This window comes from Phascolarctos cinereus, unplaced genomic scaffold, assembly GCF_003287225.1.
Source record: "Phascolarctos cinereus isolate Bilbo 61053 unplaced genomic scaffold, phaCin_HiC Scaffold_5;HRSCAF=322, whole genome shotgun sequence".
In the NCBI taxonomy this organism is placed as follows: domain Eukaryota; kingdom Metazoa; phylum Chordata; class Mammalia; order Diprotodontia; family Phascolarctidae; genus Phascolarctos; species Phascolarctos cinereus.
In genome coordinates, this window is record NW_027555958.1 from 28,483,521 (window position 1) to 28,502,688 (window position 19,168).

General features: G+C 44.9%; 1 protein-coding gene across 8 annotated transcripts in view; it reads right to left on the reverse strand.

The window, feature by feature from the left end:
- Nucleotides 1–19,168, reverse strand: part of SPECC1 (sperm antigen with calponin homology and coiled-coil domains 1) — a 345,436-nt gene that overhangs the window by 5,710 nt on the left and 320,558 nt on the right. For all 8 annotated transcript variants that reach the window (XM_078154748.1, XM_078154744.1, XM_078154747.1 and 5 more), the window contains one exon: nucleotides 9,745–9,861. In XM_078154748.1, coding sequence (XP_078010874.1) covers nucleotides 9,745–9,861 — 117 coding nt within the window. The remainder of the gene's footprint in view (nucleotides 1–9,744; nucleotides 9,862–19,168) is intronic.

Consider the following 19,168-nt stretch of genomic DNA (forward strand, 5'->3'; position numbering starts at 1 on the left):
CCTGCCCTCAAGGGGCTTACATTCTATGGGGGGAATACGACACGGAAGCGGGCAAGCCTCCATTCAATCACTTACGTAGGAAAGAGAGAGCATCGTGTTGAAAGGTTTTGTGTGGAAGAGTCTACGAGCTGAGCCTTGAAGGAAGCTAGGAAGGGCGAAGTTAAAAGAGAGAAACAGATATTCAGAGGGAGGAAATGTCTCTAAATCCAAGGCTCTCGTGTCTGACCCAAACGGAATCCACTGGTGTTTTCTAGGTCAACGCTGAATAAAGAAGTAGCTAGTTCAGGCCTCCTCTGGGAGCCAGATTCAGAAAAGACTTGGAAATAGCATCCACCCTGGACCACCTCCGAGAGCGGCTGGTTCTTTGTTTGTAAAACTGAGTTTTATGTGTTTGGACAGCAAAGAGGGCACAAGGAGCCAGACGTCATTACCCTAATCTCACTCATTACCATGGGAAGGTCTCCACTGTCACGGCCAAGAGCCCAAAGCATCATGAACTATCTGAGCCGCTCCCATGATCAGATGATGGAGCCAGGTCACTGAAGTCATTGAAGTCAGTGGCAAGCATCTTCCAAGGCCATACTGCCACTCACTGGGTTCATTATTCGGTGCTTGGGAGAAAAATTCTGACCCAGACCCTGGGACTTTACAGTGATGCAAAATACTGGGGACAATTTTTAGCAAAGGAGAATCATAGGATCCTAGTTCTGGAGCTAGGAGACACCTCAGAGATATCTAGTCCAACAACCCCCTCATTTTACAGAGAAGGAAACTGAGGTCGAGTGGCTAATTTAGGATTATAGCTCCTGAGCTAAAAAGGACTTCAGACACCATCTAGTCTAACCCCCTTATTTTATAGATGGGGTGGCCAGATGACTTACAGCATTAGATATTTGTATTTATTAATTTTATATTTGAAGCAGCTAGGTGGCGCAGTGGATGGAGGGCTGGGCCCGGAATCAGGAAGATCTGAATTCAAATCCATCCTCAGACCTATCTTTCTGAAACTGATATTTTTTCTGGTGATGCCTTATACTGCAAGTAATGGCCATATCACAGTCCCCAAGAAAGCCAAGCCATGAAGTTGCCATTGGAGCAATGGAGTGAGGCATGGTGGGTAGAAAGAGGCTGCTGCAGAACAGGCTGGTGAAGTATGACACATCTAACAGGATGTTAGAGCTGTAGCCTACCAGAGATAACCAGAAAAGGAAGTGTGGGCTGGTCATGCAGCAAGAGTGAGAGAGTGAGCGGATTGATAGCCCATGAGCTCCATGGGTCCCCAATGCACCGCAGCAATTCCAGATGTTGAGGGTGGGCCCCTGTATTCTGGGCTGCCCCTCAGGGGAGGGATGACTTATAAGAGGCTATGGACAGTCAGCTGGGATAAGAAGGTGTGGGCAGGTTGGGTTTTGGATTGTGGGAGGGAGAGCCCAGACCGAGGAGCTCTCAGACCCAATTAAATGTCAAATAATACCAGGTGTGGTTATTAGAGATGGGTCATTGGGTCACAGATTTAGAGCTGGCAGGGACCTCAGAGATCACCAAGTGCAGCCCCCGCATTTTCACAGATGAAGAAACTGAAATGACTTGCCCAGGGTCACACAGCTAGGAAGGGCCTGAGGCTAGATTTGAACTCAGATCTTCCTGACTGCAGGCCTAGCTCTCTATATACTACATTCTCCTAGCTGTCTGGTTTTTTTTTAAAGACCTCCACGAAGGTACAGATAGAGCTGGAAGGGGCAGAAGAGGCCAGGAGTTTTCATTGGATTAATTACTGAAAAAATTGTAAGGGGGAGGAAGTGAACAAGGTAGCTGAGTTGTCTATAGGATAACTTGTAATTTTGCAACCGGACAGAGAAAAACCACCTTGAAAAATCCTACCTACTTAGCAATCTGGACTCTGAGACTCCTGACAGAGATGGGACACTTAGATTCTCATTTCATCTCCACTGCTAACTAGTCCTTGGGGCAAGTCCCAACCTCTCGGGGCCTCATTCTTCTCAGTCATAAGATGAGGGGGCTTGAAATGGATGGTGTCTAAGGTTCTTTCTAGATCTATTCAACAGCCAATAAGTAATTAACTTATGTCTCTATGGTGCTTCAAGATTTACAGTGCTTTCTCTCCGGACAGCTTTGGGAGGTCAGGGATATAGTTAGCCCATGGCCACACAGCTACTATGGGTGGACACAAAGTCATAACTTCTCAGACCTGGGTAGGAGCTTAGAGATCACCTAGTGATCTTACAGATAAGGAAAGTGAGACTCAGAGAGGTGAGATTTGCCAAAGGTCATAATCTACTAGTAATAGTAGCAGTAGTAGTCGTAGTAGTAGCAGTAATAGTAGTAGTAGTAGTAGCGGTGGTGGTGGTGGAGGCAGCAGCAGCAACAGCAATAGTGGTAATGATGATAACAACAACAACCATAATAATAACTAGCATAGATATAACATGTAAAGGTTTGCTAAACACTTAACAAATATCTAATTTGATCCTTACCACAGCCTTGGGAAGTAGGTGCTATTATCATCTCCCTTGTGCAGATGAGGAAACTGAGATAAACAGAGTTTAAGTGACTTGCCCAAGGTCACACAGCTAGTAAGTTTTTGAGGCCAGATTTCAACTCAGATCTTATTGTTCAACAGTGATGTTGTACGTGTACATGTACAAAACAGCATGCTAGGCACTGCTTGGGGACATAGAATTTTGTCCGTGCTTCAAACCATCTTTCTCACAGCCTCCCATATTTAAAACCCTGGTATCATCTTTCTCTCCCTCACCTTTTGTATGTAGTCAATTACCTAACTACTCTCTAAACGGTGTTTTTCCCATAGTGCCCAGCATAGGGCTCTGAACACAGTAGGTGCTGAATAAATGTCTATAGAATTAAATTGTTTGATAAGATAGTCCCTACTGTCTCAGAATCTAGTAAGGGAGAAAAGAGAAACACACAAATAAGTACACTACAGGGTACTCTGTGATATGCTCTAAAATAGAGGTCCAAAAAACTATAGGAATTCAGAAGGGAGAGAGAGAAGGGGAGGGAGGGGGGAAGAGAGGAGAAAAAGAGAGAGAGACCGAGACAGAGACAGAGAGAGACAGAAAGACACAGAGAGAGAGAGAGAGAGAGAGAGAGAGAGAGACAGAGAGAGAAACAGACAGAAAGAGACAGAGAGAGAGAGAGAGACAGAGAGAGACAGAGAGAGAAGGGGAGGGAGGGGAAGAGAGGAGAAAAAGAGAGAGAGACAGAGAGAGAGAGAGAGAGAGAGAGAGACAGAGAGAGACAGAGAGAGACAGAGAGAGACAGAGAGAGACAGAGAGAGACAGGGGGAGAAAAGGAGCTGAAACTTCAAGGAGGGAACGTGATTCATCTACATTTTAATTTTCACTATCAATATTTTCTCCATCACTTTCTTAAGTTGAGACAACCAACAACACAATAGATCAAGCCCTAATTTGTAGACTTTGCTCATTTATGAGGTGTAAATGCTCACATTGAAAATTTAAGGATTGGTTCTTATGAGCTCATATGAGCTGGTTCCAGGCACTGGTGAAGGGGAGGGCATTCTAGGCAGAGAAGACTGTATGAACAAAAGTGCAGAAGTGGGAAAACATAAGGCTTACTTAAAGATAAATGGGTGAAGGCAAGGCAAGATAGGAGGGAAGGGGCATGGAAAAAGCTCTGGCCCTTGAGGACCTGTGTTCAAATCCTGCTTCTGGTAATTGCTGCCTGGAGAACTTTGGGCAAATCACTCCATCTCCCATCAAATGGAGTTGGATCAGATGGCTTCTGAGATCTCTTCCAGTTACTCATTTCTGATCCTCTGAATGGAGTGATCTTGAGGACTAGAGTTTGACTTAAGGGTTAGGCTAAAGAGCTTGGCCTTTGGAACTAAGCCAGTGAAAAGGCAAGGACTGAAGACTTTGAATGCTGGGGGCTGATTGTGAGATCGAGGGGCTTTGGGAAGTAGGCAGGAATGGGACAGAGAATGCATATGGGAGGAGCGGTCAGCTTTAGTAGGAAGGAAGGAAAGGCAGCCAGACCAGACCACCCCCTCTCCAATGCCCCCCTAAACCAGGCTTCTCTTCTATCCCCAGTGGAATTGGCCTGGCCTCGCCTCACTAGGGAAGTCTGTTGCAAAGCACAGTCTCTCTTTTTTTTTATTAAAACAAAACAAACAAACAAACTTCAAAACAAAAGGAAACCTTCCTTTGATTGTATCTAACACCCTTTGATTGTATCTTCCTTTTAAGTCATGGGAGAAGACAGGCTGCTGGTTCTTTCTGAACTTTCTTATTTGATGCAGATGTCCAGAATGCCGGGGTCAATTCATTCCACTTAGTAAGAAGCTGCCTGGGGACCCTAGAGCTTTGGGGACTGTCAGTGGCCAGAATCAGACAAAATCTACTCAGAATCTGTGCCTCGCTTTTAACAGGTTTTTACCAAACATAGAATATGCTTGTCTCCGCTGCTCCCCTTCTGGGAAACCAGGAGTGGTGCACCATTCACTTCTATATTCATCAATTCACCCATTCATTCATTTGACAGAATGCAAGCTCTTCGAGAGCAGGGATTGTTTCATTCTTTGTCTTTGGATACAGTGTCTGGCCACACAGGAGGGGCTTGATAAATCCTTGTCGAATGACTGAGTTGATAATTCATTAGCTTAGGTTTAAAGCAAGAAGGGAATTTAGAAGCAATTGAACCCCCTCATTTTACAAATCAGGGAAACTGAGGCCCATAGAAGGTAAATGACCTGCCTGGGGTCGTGAAGCTCCTAAGAATCTGAGACTCGGGTCTTCCTGATGCCTAAGTCCAGTGCCTCGTGCAGTACCTTCTACAAAGACCACCTTGGGCTCGATTCCATCTAGGGCAGGTGAGCTGAGATGGCGCCAGCAGGCTAAACACACTAAACTCATGGGGAACGTCTGGATCAACTACAGTGAAGGTCCTAAGATCACAGAGCTAGAATGGGGGCCTCAGGGGCCACCTAATTTGACTTCCTCATTTTACAAAGGAAACCCTCCTCAGAGGTTTAGAGAGGTTGAGCCACTCAATGACTTGCCCAAGGTCACGTGGCAGTATGTCAGAAGCAGCAATTGAATGTGGGTCTTCTGAGATCTGAAGGAAGGCAAAGTGAGGAGGGGGAGGGGAGGGGAGCCCAGGTATGAGGGATGACCTGGGAAACGCGCCCAGAGGGGATATGGAATGTCTGTGTGTGGAGAAATAAAAGAGCTACTTAAGCTGGAGCAGAGAGGGCATGGAGGGGAGGGAGTGCAAGAAGCCTGGAGATGTGGGTGAAAGCCCAGCTGGGACGGGTTGGAAACACCAAACAAGAGTCTGCATTTGTTGCCAAAGGCCCTAAAAGAGCCGCCAGAGTTGAGCAAGGGAGGGACACGATTAGATCTGTACTTTAACTCTGATATATCAATACATTATTTAATGTTCTTGTTCGTTCATTTCAGTCATGTCCAACTCTTGGTGACCCTATGTGGGGTTTTCTTGGCAGAGATACTGGAGTGGTTCTCCAGTTCCTTCTCCAGCTCATTTGGCAGATGAGGAAGCTGAGGCAAACAGGCTCACACAGCTAGTAAATGTTCGGGGTCACATTTGAACTCAGGTCTTCCTGACTCCAGGGCTGGCATTCTATTCACTGCACCACCTAGTTGCTAATGTACATGTGTGTTATTATCTCAATTAAAATATAAAGTATAAAAGGCCAGAGTCCATGTTCATTCATTCATTCATTCATTTATAATAATAAAAGCTTAGATTTATAGAGAGCTTTAAGGTTTGCAAAAACACTTTATAAATATTAGCTCATTTTATCCTTATGACAACTCATTGAGTGCCCTATTTTATAATGGAGGAAATTGAGGCAAACAGTGGTTAAGTGATTTGTCCTAGGTCACACAACTAGTAAGTCTGGATTGGAACTCAGATCTATCTGACTCCACGTAGGTACCAATTTATATCCTCTTTTCCAGGCCAGGTGAGTGCTTTTTCACATACTCTATTCTTACCACAACCTAATGAATGATTGGCTTAGCTCAATTTTCAGTAAGAGATGAAACCTCCAAAAATGGGAACTGCCCTTTTTTTTAAAGGGGGGAGGGTGAGCAGCTAGTTAATTTCAGAACAACATCCTGGTTTGTGCATCCTGGCATCAATGCTGATTCCTGTTGGGTGTGGAGAACAGGGATGCTTTGAAGCAAGTATTCTCTCATAATGGAGAGCTCCTCATGGCCTGTGGAGGCTTTACTTTGCCCCCTGGTCTTATCTCAGCCTTGCAGTGAACTCTACTGTACCTATTTCTGGATGACTGGACAACCGAATGATGAAAGGAGAAATCTACCCCTGGAGTTCGGAACAAGGTCCATGACCTTCCCCCCCCATCTTCCCCGGTCCATATGGATGTTGTGGGCTTCCTGAGTGTGAGGAAGTACAAGTAGCTACAATGTAGCAGCTGACAATGGAAAATAAATAAGATGTGGAACAGGAAGCCCGTGTTTAATTGTCTGTTGCACGTCGTCGCCATGTTGGCAGGAGATGGCCAGCAAAGGGTCAGGGGGAACACTGAATCATCCTAGCAGCACCATAGAGTGAATCACTACAGGGCCAGAGGAAGGACAGATAGTCCCAGGAAACAGGACGACCTCTTTTGGTGCTTCATCATGGCACGTGGAGGGTCTTCAGCCTGCCAAATTGGAAATGCTTCAAGTGCAGACCCAACAACCAGCAAACACTTATTAAGCACCTACTACATGCTATGTATTTGGGGATACAAAGACAAAACAAATAGGATCCACGAAGGGCATCACCGTCTTCCCAAATGCTTGGGCTCAGAACCTTGGTGTCATGGTGGACTCCCTCACTCACCCTCATCCTCCCCCACCTGCCATCTTTAAGCTGTTGCCAAGACCTGCCATTTCTACCTTTTTACGGTGAGGCAATTGGGGTTAAGTGACTTGCCCCAAGTCACACAGCTAGTAAGTGTTATGTGTCTGAGGCCAGATTTGAACTCAGGTCCTCCTGACTTCAAGGTCAGTGCTCTATTCACTGTGCCATTTCTACCTTTTTTTTTTTTAACAGTAAGGCAACTGGGGTTAAGTGACTTGCCCAGAGTCACACAGCTTGTAAATATTATGTGTTTGGGGTCAGATTTGAACTCAGGTCCTCCTGACCTCAAGGTCGGTGCTCTATCCACTGTGCCATTTCTACCTTTTTAACATCCATCACACATGCTCCCTTCTCTCCTCTGACACTGGCACCACTCCGGTGCAGACCCACATCACCTCGCATCTGGGCTATTGTAATGGTGGATCACTTGCAGGTGAGTCTCCTTGACTCAGGTCTCAAATCTCTCCCCACTCTGAGCCATCGTCTCAGCAGCCAAACTCAGGCAAGTCTGATCCTATCACCCTTTCCCTTTATTTGATATACTCCAGTGATTTCACCTCCAGGACCAAACATCAAACCATTGGTTTGGTTTTGAAAGCCCTTCACAACCTGGCTTCTTCTCCTTTCCCCTTCTTATACCTCACTCTCTTTCATGCAGGTCAGAAGTGGTATAAGGACACTCTCAAGGTCTTTCTGAAGAACTTTGGAATCAATTGTGAGACTTGAGGTGTGGCATAGGACCACCCAGTTTGGAATGCCCACATCAAAGAAGGTGCTGTGCTCTGTAAGCAAGCCGAATCACAGCACAAAGGAGATGTGAGTTGCATAAACCTAGAGACATCTCCATCCCAAATATTCAGAGTACTTGTGCCTGACCTGCAGGAGAGCCTTCTGAGCTGATACTGGGCTGATCAGCCACAGCTGGACACACGACCGTGGCCCCAACATCACGATATCATCGGTCCTCTTTGAAAACGAAGGCTGAACAATTCTACAATCGTTAACACCGGCCTCCTCACTGTTTGGTCCATCTTCCCACCTCCCTGCCCTCGCACTGGCTGCCTCCCCCACCTGGAATGCCCTACCTCCTCACCTTCCCTCCTGGCTTCCTCTGGGAATAAGCTTAAATCCTGCCTTTTGGCAGACACACTTTCCCTCTGAGATCCCTGTATGTATCTCATATGGATACAGTTGTTCACAAGAGCGCGAGGGTGGGGACTAGGTTGTGACTTCTTTTCGTCCTTAGTTCTTAACCCAGTGCCTGGCACATAGCAAACGCCTAATGAATGCTAGTTGACTGACTTGCCCTCAGGGACCTTACAGTCTATTAGACAAAAGGAGCCATCTGGAGGAAGAAGGGATGAACTAGAATTCACGTGAGGCAAAAGCAGAATTTCAGTGTTTAGCATGAGGGTGAAGGGTGGCTCAGAAAATGGGACAACCAGGAAGCTTCTTGGAGCCCAAGTCTAAGTTATTTGAAGAGCTACAGGGAGGTAGGTTGAGTCAGACTGAACAAGATGAAGTGATGGGGGTGGGGCTTGGAGATGCAGTTAGGTTTATTTTTATAGTATTTGGGGGGTGGGTGAGGCTCAGTATGATACAGAGCACTGGCTGGGGGGAGGTGGGGAAGGGCAAAGGCTCTGGGTTCAAATCCTGATTCTGCTGCTTTACTATCTACGAGACTTTGGGCAAGTCATTGCATCTCCACAGGGTCTCAGTTTCCTCATCTGTAAAATGAAGAGGCTGGGTGAGAAGGATGACCTCTGAGGACTCTCCCATCCCCAGAGCTATGTCTCTATGATCTCCTGAGGTGGGGTGGGCTGGAATCTGCATCAGTGAATGGACTCTTCCCACCAATGAAACCACAGGTCTTTGGGCTTTTGAAGTCAGGACATGAAGCCAGCAGCAAAAACTGTGCAGTTTACTAAAGTCAAGACAAAACTATACTGCTCAAGGGTGCTCGCCACCACCCTCTTGGATGTCCAGCTTTTCTACCTAGGGTTAGAGTCCACAGCTCCTCCCTCACATTTGTTCCCTTTCTCCAATCGGTTGCCAAGCCCTGTCATTTCTGCCTTGGAGGCAAAAGTAGCATGATTTATTTCTTTTCATTTGTTTATTTTTATTTGCCAAGATTGCAGAAGTAGTGTGCTTTATTCATTTACTTACTTTTTAATTCACTTATTTATTTATTTGTTTGTTTGTTTATAGTTCTTTTATATTATTTGCCAAGATTGCAGAAGTGGTTTTCTTTATTTCTTTATATTTCTCTTATATTTTTATTTGCCAAGATCATAAAAGTAGTATGTTTAATAGATATAAAATAAACGAATATACCAAGATAAGTTTAGTATCTATTATTATAATTATATATATTTTACATATATTATGTTTAGTATCTATTTTTAAGTTTACTCACCCTTCCCACAGGACCTCTGAAGCTGAAGATAATTGAGGGTTGTACAGTGCACATACAGACCCTTATTTTATTTTTTCTAAATCAGTATCACCCATTGGAAAAAACAACAACAACAACAACACTGTAAGTGTCAGAAGACAGGACTTGAATCCAGGTCTTTCTGGCTCCAAGGCTGACCCTCTACCTCCCCCAGTCTGGCTGTCTCTGGCACTGTATACACACTTAATGTGTGCTGAATGAATGAATGAATGAACTAAAACAGAATGAGCGGGTGGCTGGATAGGACACAGATTAGCCATTGGCTACCTGGGTTTGCTATCGAAATCGGGGTTTCTACTTCAGGCCTATAAAAGCTCCTTGTGGTCTGACTTGTTAGAATTCTTTGGTGACTCTCTAGCAGAGTGGGTGGGGGGGCACGTTTGGGGACTTACTTTTTCCTGGCTGTTCAGTTCCTGGTAGGGAATGTGTGCTGGCAGGTAGGTGTGAAGGAGTGCGCAGAAGGCCAGGCCATCGCTCCAGCTGCTGCTGAAATTGGTGATATCGATGTTCTGTGGGGGGAAAAAAAAACCAATGACAATCACCTAACAAGCCAACATGAGAAAAAGGCCCAGGCTGAGGCTGGGGCTGGAGCCTCCGAAGGTCCTCACCTCACAAAGACAGGAAAATGATAATGAAGAAAGGATGGGGAGAGCTGGCATTTCTGTAACTCTAAGGTTTCCAAAGCTCTTTACCTATCGTGTGCCATCTGATCCTCACAACAACCCTGTGACGTAAATGCTATTATTATTATCATCCCCATTTACAGACAAGGAAACTGAGCCCCAGAGTGGTTAAGTGGAGATAAGCAGGATTGTTGATATTTTTGAGTCTTTGGGCACAGAATTGTAGACTTTTAGAGCCAGAGGGGACACAGTGCTGGACTTGGAGTCAGGAAGACCCCAGTTTGAATCTTATCTCAGAGACTTACTAGCTGTGTGACCCATGGCAAATCATTTAACTTTTCTGGGCCTCAGTTTCCTCATCTGTAAGATGGTGATAATAATATCTGTCATACCTATCTCCCAGGGTTGTTGTGAGGACCAAATAAGATAACATACATAAAGTGCTTTACCAACGTTAGCTGTTACCATCATTATCTTCATCATCCAGGCGCAAGGGTTCTTCACCTAGGAGCTGAGAATTTGTTTTTTAAAAACTTTTTGACAATGCTTTGTTCAGTCATTTTCAGTAGTATCCAACTCTCCATGACCCCATCTGGGGTTTTCTTGGCAGAAACACTGGAGCGGTTTGCTGTTTCCTTCTCCAGCCATTTGACAGATGAGGAAACTGAGGCAGACAGGGTGAAGTGACTCTCCCAGTGTCTGAGACCAAATTTGAACTCAGGTCTGACTTCAGGCCCCACACCGTATCCACTGTGCCACCTAGCTTCCCAGAGCATTGTGAAGGTACATTAGAGACAAGACTTCTGCTGTACAAAAAGGGAAAGCTGGGAAGCCATCTTGGGAGCTACTTCCCCATCTCCCCCATCTTTATTTTCATTAACCTCTAACTGGAATTTACCATTTCCTTTGTAGGAAATGTAGCCAAAAAAAATATTATTCTGAGAAGGGGATCATAGGGTTCCCAGACTGCCAGAGGAGGTCCGTGACACATACAAGTTTAAGCACATCTGGATGCCTAGAGGAAGATGCCCTGCACATTAAGTTGGATTCACAATAGAGGATACAGGGTATAATCAGTCAATTGAGGAACATTTATTAAGCATCTACTATGTAGCCGGCAGTGTGGTAAGTGCTGGGGATACAAAAACAGGCAAAAAACATTCTCTGCCCTCAAGAAGCTTACAGTCTAACAGGGGAGGGAGACAACATGCAAACAGACACATAAAGCAAGCTATGCACAGGATAAATAGGAATGAATGAACAGAGGGAGGGCACTGAAATGAAGAGGAGCTGAGGAAGGCTCCCTGCAGAAGGGGGGATTTTAGTTGGGACTTAAAGGAAGCCAGGGACTTAAAGCTGAAGTCCAGGGCAGTTCTGTCTCTCTCCCCTACCTCGGGCCACCTGCCCAGCCACGCTGCCTTGGGAACAAGAAATTACCTCCAATGGCTCTTACCCAATGCTCTCTCAAACTCTGAGGTTCTATTCGTCTGTCTTCTGGTTTATACTTTAGAGCTAATTTTCATCGTGTACAAGTATTCAGTCTGTCAGTCAACAAACATTTATTAAATGCCTACTGTGTGCCAGGCACTCTGTCAAGCACTGGGGATATAAAGACAACACTATTCTCCCTGCCTTCTAATGGAGGACACAACCTGCAAATAATTCTGTATTTTATGTAACTGGAAGGTGATCTCATTTTTAGTAGACACAAAGTTATTTCTGTAATTCTCATAAGCACCTATCAAACACAATGTATCATAATAACCCGAAATTGTACAGTACAGAAAATTTAAGCAGGGAGCCTCCCTCATTAGCTAATAACCTCTTACAGACCAACAGAATTTGGACAAGATGAGATAATTATCATCAGCAGGGCTGGTACGCGGAAAGTATGGGGCCAGTTAGATGTTGCCAATGTGGTAAGATTTTCTAATGTTTAAAAAATCACAGATTTAGAGTTGGATGGGACCTTTGAGGTCATCTAACCCCCCCCCCCCATTTTGCAGATGAGGAGCTGAGGTCTACACAAATGAAGTGACTTCCTTGAGGGTCACCCAGGTTAGCACCAGAGTTAAGATTTGGACCCATGTCTCCTGACTTTAAATTTTGCTTGTACCATGCTCCTCTGTGAGGAACTCCCTCAGGTTCCCTGCCCTGCACTTGACTGTCCCCTCCTTTGTCTTAAATGCCAACCATCAAACAATTATTCAAGGTCAGATGACTATCTCCTAACTACTAGGTCAGGACACTGCAGGGCTTTCTGGGGAGGTGGCAACATTCTGGATGGATTTCCTCACCCTCTTTGAACAGTTTTGATGTAGAAGGTGAAGGTGAGAGTTAGAGAGACTGCTGCACTGAGTCATCATATAACTATAGGTGGAGTGGGGTGTGGATGAATGGATAATGACTCAAAGGTAAAGGTGAGCCATTCTCCCCAGGGACAATGAAGAAAATTCAGTTATATGATGGGCTGGGCTAGACAATCCAAGTGGAGTCTTTATTGTTAGAAGGCCATGGTAAAAAGTTATGGCATACAATTGTGATGGAACACTATAAGAAATGGAGAGCAAGATGGTTTCAGAAAAACCTGGAAAGACTCACATGAACTGATGCAAAGTAAAGTGAGCAGAGCCAGGAGAACATTGTACACAGTAACAGCGACATGGTAATGGTGATTATTATTCTGAGCAATGTAATGATCCAAGACAATTCCAGAGGACTTATGATAAAAAATGCTATCCATCTCCAGAGAAAGAACTGATGGAGTTTGAATGCAGATCAAAGCAGACTTTTTTAACTTTGTTTTTCTTGGTTTTGGTCTGGTTTTTTTTTTGTAACATGGATAATATGGAAATATATTTTGCATGACTGCACATATATAACCTATACCAAACTGCTTACCTTCTCAAGGAGGGGAAGAGAGGAAGGGAGGGAGAGAATTTGGAACTCAAAACATTTTTAAATGGATATTAAAACTTATGTTTAGATGTAATTGAGGAAAAAATAAATTTAATAATTTTTTTTAAAAAGGCCAGGTTAAATTGGGGCACAGAACCATATAGAACCATAACTAAGTTTCATGCCCACAGCGGCACAGGAGATGAGTGGCAGAGGCAGGACCCTTGCCCATATTCTTGGACTTCAACTCCACTGTTCTGTGACAATACACAGGCCCTGTTGGGGTCAGACGTGGAGGGGCAATTTTAAATGTAGGGGGCTAGGAATAGGTGACAGAAGGCCCTACAACAAATTTTAGGGTAGAAGCCTCAAATAACAGGGTACCCAGGATGGGCTCCAGTGGCAAAGGGAGAAGCTTCAAAGTTGAATTTTGCTCTCTTAACCCTGACTGATATAGCCAGATTTGGTCTCCAAACTGGTCAGGCAACTTTTTCCCTGGCAGACAGGCCAGGAGCTGAATTATCGATAGCCTGGTCCAAAATGTAAACATTTGTTTTAAGCCCAGGCGTGGGGAGCCTCTGGCACAGAGCCCAGATTTTGCCCTTGTTTTGAATTAATCCAGTCCTCCAAATTATGTTGCTGCTACAGAACAGAAAGTAAGGTCTCCCCCATTGGTATTCTCTGGTTTTGCCATTCAGAGAAAAACCTCTGAAGTTAGAGTAGATGAAGAGCAGTAAGGAAATGGGGGAAGCCCATAACCCAAGTCACAGTGAACTAACTCATCTCAATTCTTTTGGGAGCCAGGTAGTCCAAAGGTTAGAGGGCTGGACCTGATGTCTGGAAGACCTGAAAAGGACTGGATTTGGAGTCAGAAAACCTTAGTCCAAATCCAAGTGTGCTGATTCTCCATGTTGGACAGGTGGATAATGACACCTCTTGGATTGTCTAGCCTTGCCAATCAAATAACTATGGGATCAGATGAACACTAAGGACCCTGCCAGCTCTAAATCTATAGTCCTATGACACCACCCCCAGGCACCCTTCACAAAACTGGAGGTGGGGGCCAGTACCCCTTCGCCAGACTCCATCCCAGGTCACAGGACCTGAGTTCACAGCCTAGCTTGGCCACTCACTACCAGGGCAAGTCACTTTCATCCCCTAGGCCTCAGTTTCCTCATCTGTAAAAAGAGGGGGTTGGCCTAGATGGCCTCTGAGATCCCTTCCCCCTCCAGATCTGTGCTTCTATATTCTCTTAAAATCCTTATCTTTTCCATAGAGAGGAGACACTGAGTTTCCCTGCCCAGTTACATATTCCCATGCAAATCCTGGCACTGAGGTCACAAGCCGCAAACACACAGCTATTGTATAGCAACCCTGGCAATTCTGTAAGATCACTGGGCCTGAAAATTCTTCATCTTTGCTTGCCAAATTCACACGAGGGCCATTGAGCTCAGCACTTCCTTTCCCCCAGAGATGCCATAGATTTGTCTGCAGGTAGAAGACTGAGCTGTCTTCTCTCTCCCTAAAGAATTCTCCTAGGCTGTTGTGACCTTTCTAGATTTCTAAGGCATTAAAAACAAATAATACCAAGCCCATTTCCAAAGGGAGAATCCCCGTAAGTTACATATGGAGCCAGATTGCCAGGCATTGGCAGGGGTGGGGGCACCCCTCTGGTCTCACAGCTGCCCACACCTGGACACCTGCAGCCCTGGCTCTGGAGACGTCTCCACCACCTCCTTCCCCACCACATTTCATACTCCCTGGGCTGACAGCTGCTGGGTCTGTTCCACAACACATTTTCCACTGCTAATGGAAATGTTGGAGAGGGAACAGCTGCCCCCCTCTTTTTTTTTTTTTAGCATCCCCGGTGAGGGAGAAGGTAACAGCTCTGAAAGTCAGGGTTGGGAGGGAGTGAGTCACAGTAAGTATAAGGATAAGGGCTGATATGTTTAGAGAGGCCTTTCTGGCCAATGAAACCAGATCTCTCGTCTGGTCCTGGCAATAGGCCTAGAAGAAGGTTTGCATGTTTTCCTATATTATCTCAATTTTACAGATGAGGAAATTGAGGCAGAATCACAGACGATCATCTAATCCATCCCATACCCAAAAGGAATCTCATTAGAATATAAGCTTATTGAAGGGAGGAACTCTGCTGTCAACTAATCTGTCAACAAGCATTTATGAAGCACTTTAGCACTGGCAAAGTGAGGGACTATGGGTGTGGAACCGTGCATTTACAGTCATACGTGGCCGATGTATCCGTTCATTTTACCAAGCTGATTTTTCCCCTTCCCTCTTTGTTGTTCATTGTTACAGGGGATGGCTCTCTGGGGAGGAAAGAGGGATATGGGTATTCATAAAACTAGAACAGAAACAGAAGACAGACACCTGAAATTAAAAAGCAATTGCCTCCATTTAGCTGGCTTCTAGATCCCCCCAAAATTCCAGAGGGGAGGACTGCGACGCTTGCTGGAAACCTAAGTCTGCAGTGAGCCTCACTAGACAAAAGTGACATGAGAAGGTACTGTCCGCTGGACAGGAGTGCTGAGCTTTCCCGGCAGTGGGGCTGAAGTCCCACAGATTCCTCCAGACTTGGTTACTTTGTTCCTGTTCTGGTTCACGTTTTTGAGACAGCTTGCTCGAGTTTGAGGCATAGCATTCGCTGGTGAAATAGAGCCCTTCCTTTGAGACAAACTGTCTCGGACAGGGACTAAAGTTTCTACTCATTACCAAATAATGCCCCACGAGGCATTTATGAAGCTCCTACTGCGTGCTGGGCACCATACTAGGTGCTGGGGATACAAGGACAAAAAGGAATCAGTTTTTGCTCTCAGTGAGCCTCCATAATATTGGGCCCATCATAATCTCTCCAAGCCTCAGTCTTCTTATCTGTGGAATGGGCATGATAGGAGTTACACTACTAAAGGGGTAAATTGGTAAGTGTTTAACAACCAGCTCTCCAGCAAGGGATGGTGGTGGTGGTGGAATTCCTATTCCTATACACATGACATACTTTTAAGTTTAATCTGGATTGTTAACATTTTTAACATTAACATTTTTAATTTTAATTATTAACATTATTAATATCACTTTCTTAAGTCTAGACATTAGCAGAACAATAAAATAAGCCCGGATTTGTAGCTTTTGCTGATTTCCAAGGTGTAAATGCTCATATTAAAATTTTAACCATCAGCTTTCCTGAGCATAACCCCTTCAGGGAATGGTATTTTTTAAGTGAAAGTAAAAAACAGGCAGCTTTACAAGACACAGAGTGAGGGATCTGAGTTCAAATCCAACCTCAGATACTTACTAGAAGTGTGACCTTGGGCAAGTCACTTAACCTCTGCCTGCCTCAGTTTCTCCATCTCTAAACCAGGGATAATAACAGACCCTGCTTCCCAGGGTTGCTGTAAGGATCCAGTGAAATAATAATTGTAAAATTCTCTGCAAACTTTAAAACACTATATAAATACAATCTCTTGACAAATCATTTTATTGTTATCTTTCATTTTCACATTAGCTTCATCTCCAAATGTATCATGCCATCTCCCAGCCACAGAGAGTCACCCCACATAACAAAGGACCGAAGGGAATGGGGAGTGAGGGGAAGGCGGCTCAGCAAAACTAACCAAGGTATTAACCCACTATGACAGTGTAAGCACTGCCCCACACCCATAGTCCCCCACCTCTGCAAAGAAGGGAGGGGAATGCTTTTTTCTCATCTCCTTTTCAGGGACAAGCTTGGTCATAATTACACAGAGTTTACGGAAGTTTTATAAACCTTTAAGCTCTCTGGGAATGTGGGTTTTTATTATTATTATTGCTTTTGTGGTACCTTATCTTTACTCCCATCTGTGATCCTCTTTCCCACCCTTTCCCATTACCTCTCACCCCAAATGTCAATAACCTAACAACTCTCCCAGTTTCCAGTGCTTGTCCCATTCCCCTCCCCTACTATGACTTTACTAGATTATAAACTCATCCGGTACAGGGATCACATCTTACTCAGCTTGACAACTTACTTCAGAGTTATGGGGTCAAAGACCATAGATCTCTAGCACGAAGGAATCTTAGGGGCAGGGATAGGTGGCAGCCAATTCGGTGTGGACATTTACACCTCAGAAGTCAGCAAAATCTACAAATCAATCACCGCTTGATTATTGCTTTGTGGATTGCCTAGATTTCAGAAAGTGACAGAGAACATGTCAAATAATGCAGATTAAACTTCAAACCGTATGTCCTGAGCCTATTTGGAGACCTGGTTGTTAAACAGAAAGCTGGTTGGCAAACATGTGCCTCTTTTGTGGATGAGGAAAAGTGAGGGGACACAGGTAGGGAGGGGAAAAGGGCAGAAAAACTTGAGGAAAAGAGGGAAAGAAGAAAGGGAAAGAAAACAGGTGATCTGAATTGCCCACAATTCATGGATATTTACTCTCAGACTGAGATGCCAGCAAGAAGGGAGGGGAAGGTTCCATAGCTAACAAACTGGATAATTAGCATCTGAATAACAATGTTTGCTGAATTTCTGAAAAGTTGACAGAGGGTGAGACAAGCTGTTTTTTTCCTCAGGTCTCTAAGACCTTAATGGACCTGCTCCAATTTGAGGGCATGATTATTTCATCGAGTCAGGGCTATTAAAAACAAATCTCCCTCTATAAATGGGATAAATACAGGCATAAATCAGGAAATAACTGGGTTTGGAGACACACTTAGTGAGTCAGGAAGTCCAGGACCAACTGGTGAGCGGCCCTGGCCCCCGTCACTCCTATACACTAATGTTGGGAGATGAAGTGATGAACCTGGAATCCGTCAACCACAAAAACAGAACCAACACAGCAGGATGAGATAAGGCCTTTGTCTGCCGGCCCCGACTTCTCACAGAAGGGGCCTTTATCTCCGAAGACTGAAAATCTCAAATGGGCTAAGTTAATTATGCGATGGGCATACATGGAGACTTCTTGGAATCCTTTCAAGGAACACATTCTACACTGTTGATCAGGTTACACTTCTTAAGGGGACAGAAGATGCCAGCTGACCTGGGGTCTGGCAGCTGTGTTACAGGTACTCAGACCCATCTGCCTTTGGGCTAAATGATCTGGAGGAGTGAGGCAACCAGATGATAGTTAATCATTGTGAAGGAGGCCTGCTGTGTGGGGCGTGGACCAGGAGAGGGAGAGTGGCGGGAGCCCTCTGAAACCTCCGATGGGGCCTTGGGACAGTGACTTGAGCTATCTGGGCCTCTACACCCTCACTTGTAAAATGGGGATAGTAATATTGTTTCTGGGATAAAATATGGAATCTTCAGCCTGGCATTTAAAGGTCTTGGAGGCAGCAAGGTGGTACACTGGCTGGAGCATTGGGCCTGAGATCAGGAAGACCTGAGTTCAGATCCCGCCTTAGTCACTTACTAGCTGTGTGACCCTGGACAAGTCACTTAACCCTGCTGGCCTCAGTTTCCTCATCTGTCAAATAAGTTGGAGAAGGAAATGGCAAACCCCTCCAGTATCTTTGCCAAGAAAACCCCAAATGGAGTCACGGAAAATCAGACATGACTGAACAGCGACAGCAAAGAACTACTTTTCCAGTTGGTCTTGGATGACTCCTTCATGTGCACCCCCTCCTCACTTCCAGCTGCTTTGACCCTAGTATCTTCCTTCCGGGCCCAGCTCAGGCGCCCCCTCATACCACCAGATGTGTCCTGATTCTCACAGATGCTGGTGTTCTTTCTCTTTTGAGATGACTTTGTATTTATCTATCAGTAACCGTTGCCCCCTACCCCTTTCCCAAGCAGAATGCAAGCCCTTTGAGGGCAGGGACTGTTTAAAATCTTTGGGTTTTATTGACTTCTTTCTCTTTTTTTGGTTACTTTAATTTCCTAATATATTCTTCTCCTTCCCAAACCCTGAGAGCCACCTTTAAAATAAAGAATAAAAAAGAGAGACAGTACTGGGGCGGGGGGGGAGTAGTTTAGGAAAATGAATCCACATATCAACTTCTTTCTGGCAGTGAATGTAATAGTCCACACCCAGGGTCCCCCACCTCTGAGGGTGGGGGTGCATTTGTTTTATTCTCAGTACCTAGTGCAGTCCTTAGCACATTTGTTGTCATGTCTGACTCTTTGTCATTCCATCTGGGGTTTTCTTGGCAAAGACAATGCAGTGGTTTGCCATTTCTTTTTCTAGTTCATTTGACAGATAAGGAAACTGAGGCAGGCAAACAGGGTGAAGCAACTTGCCCAGGGTCACACAGTTAGTAAATGTCTGAGGCTGGATTTGAACCCATGAAGATGAATCTT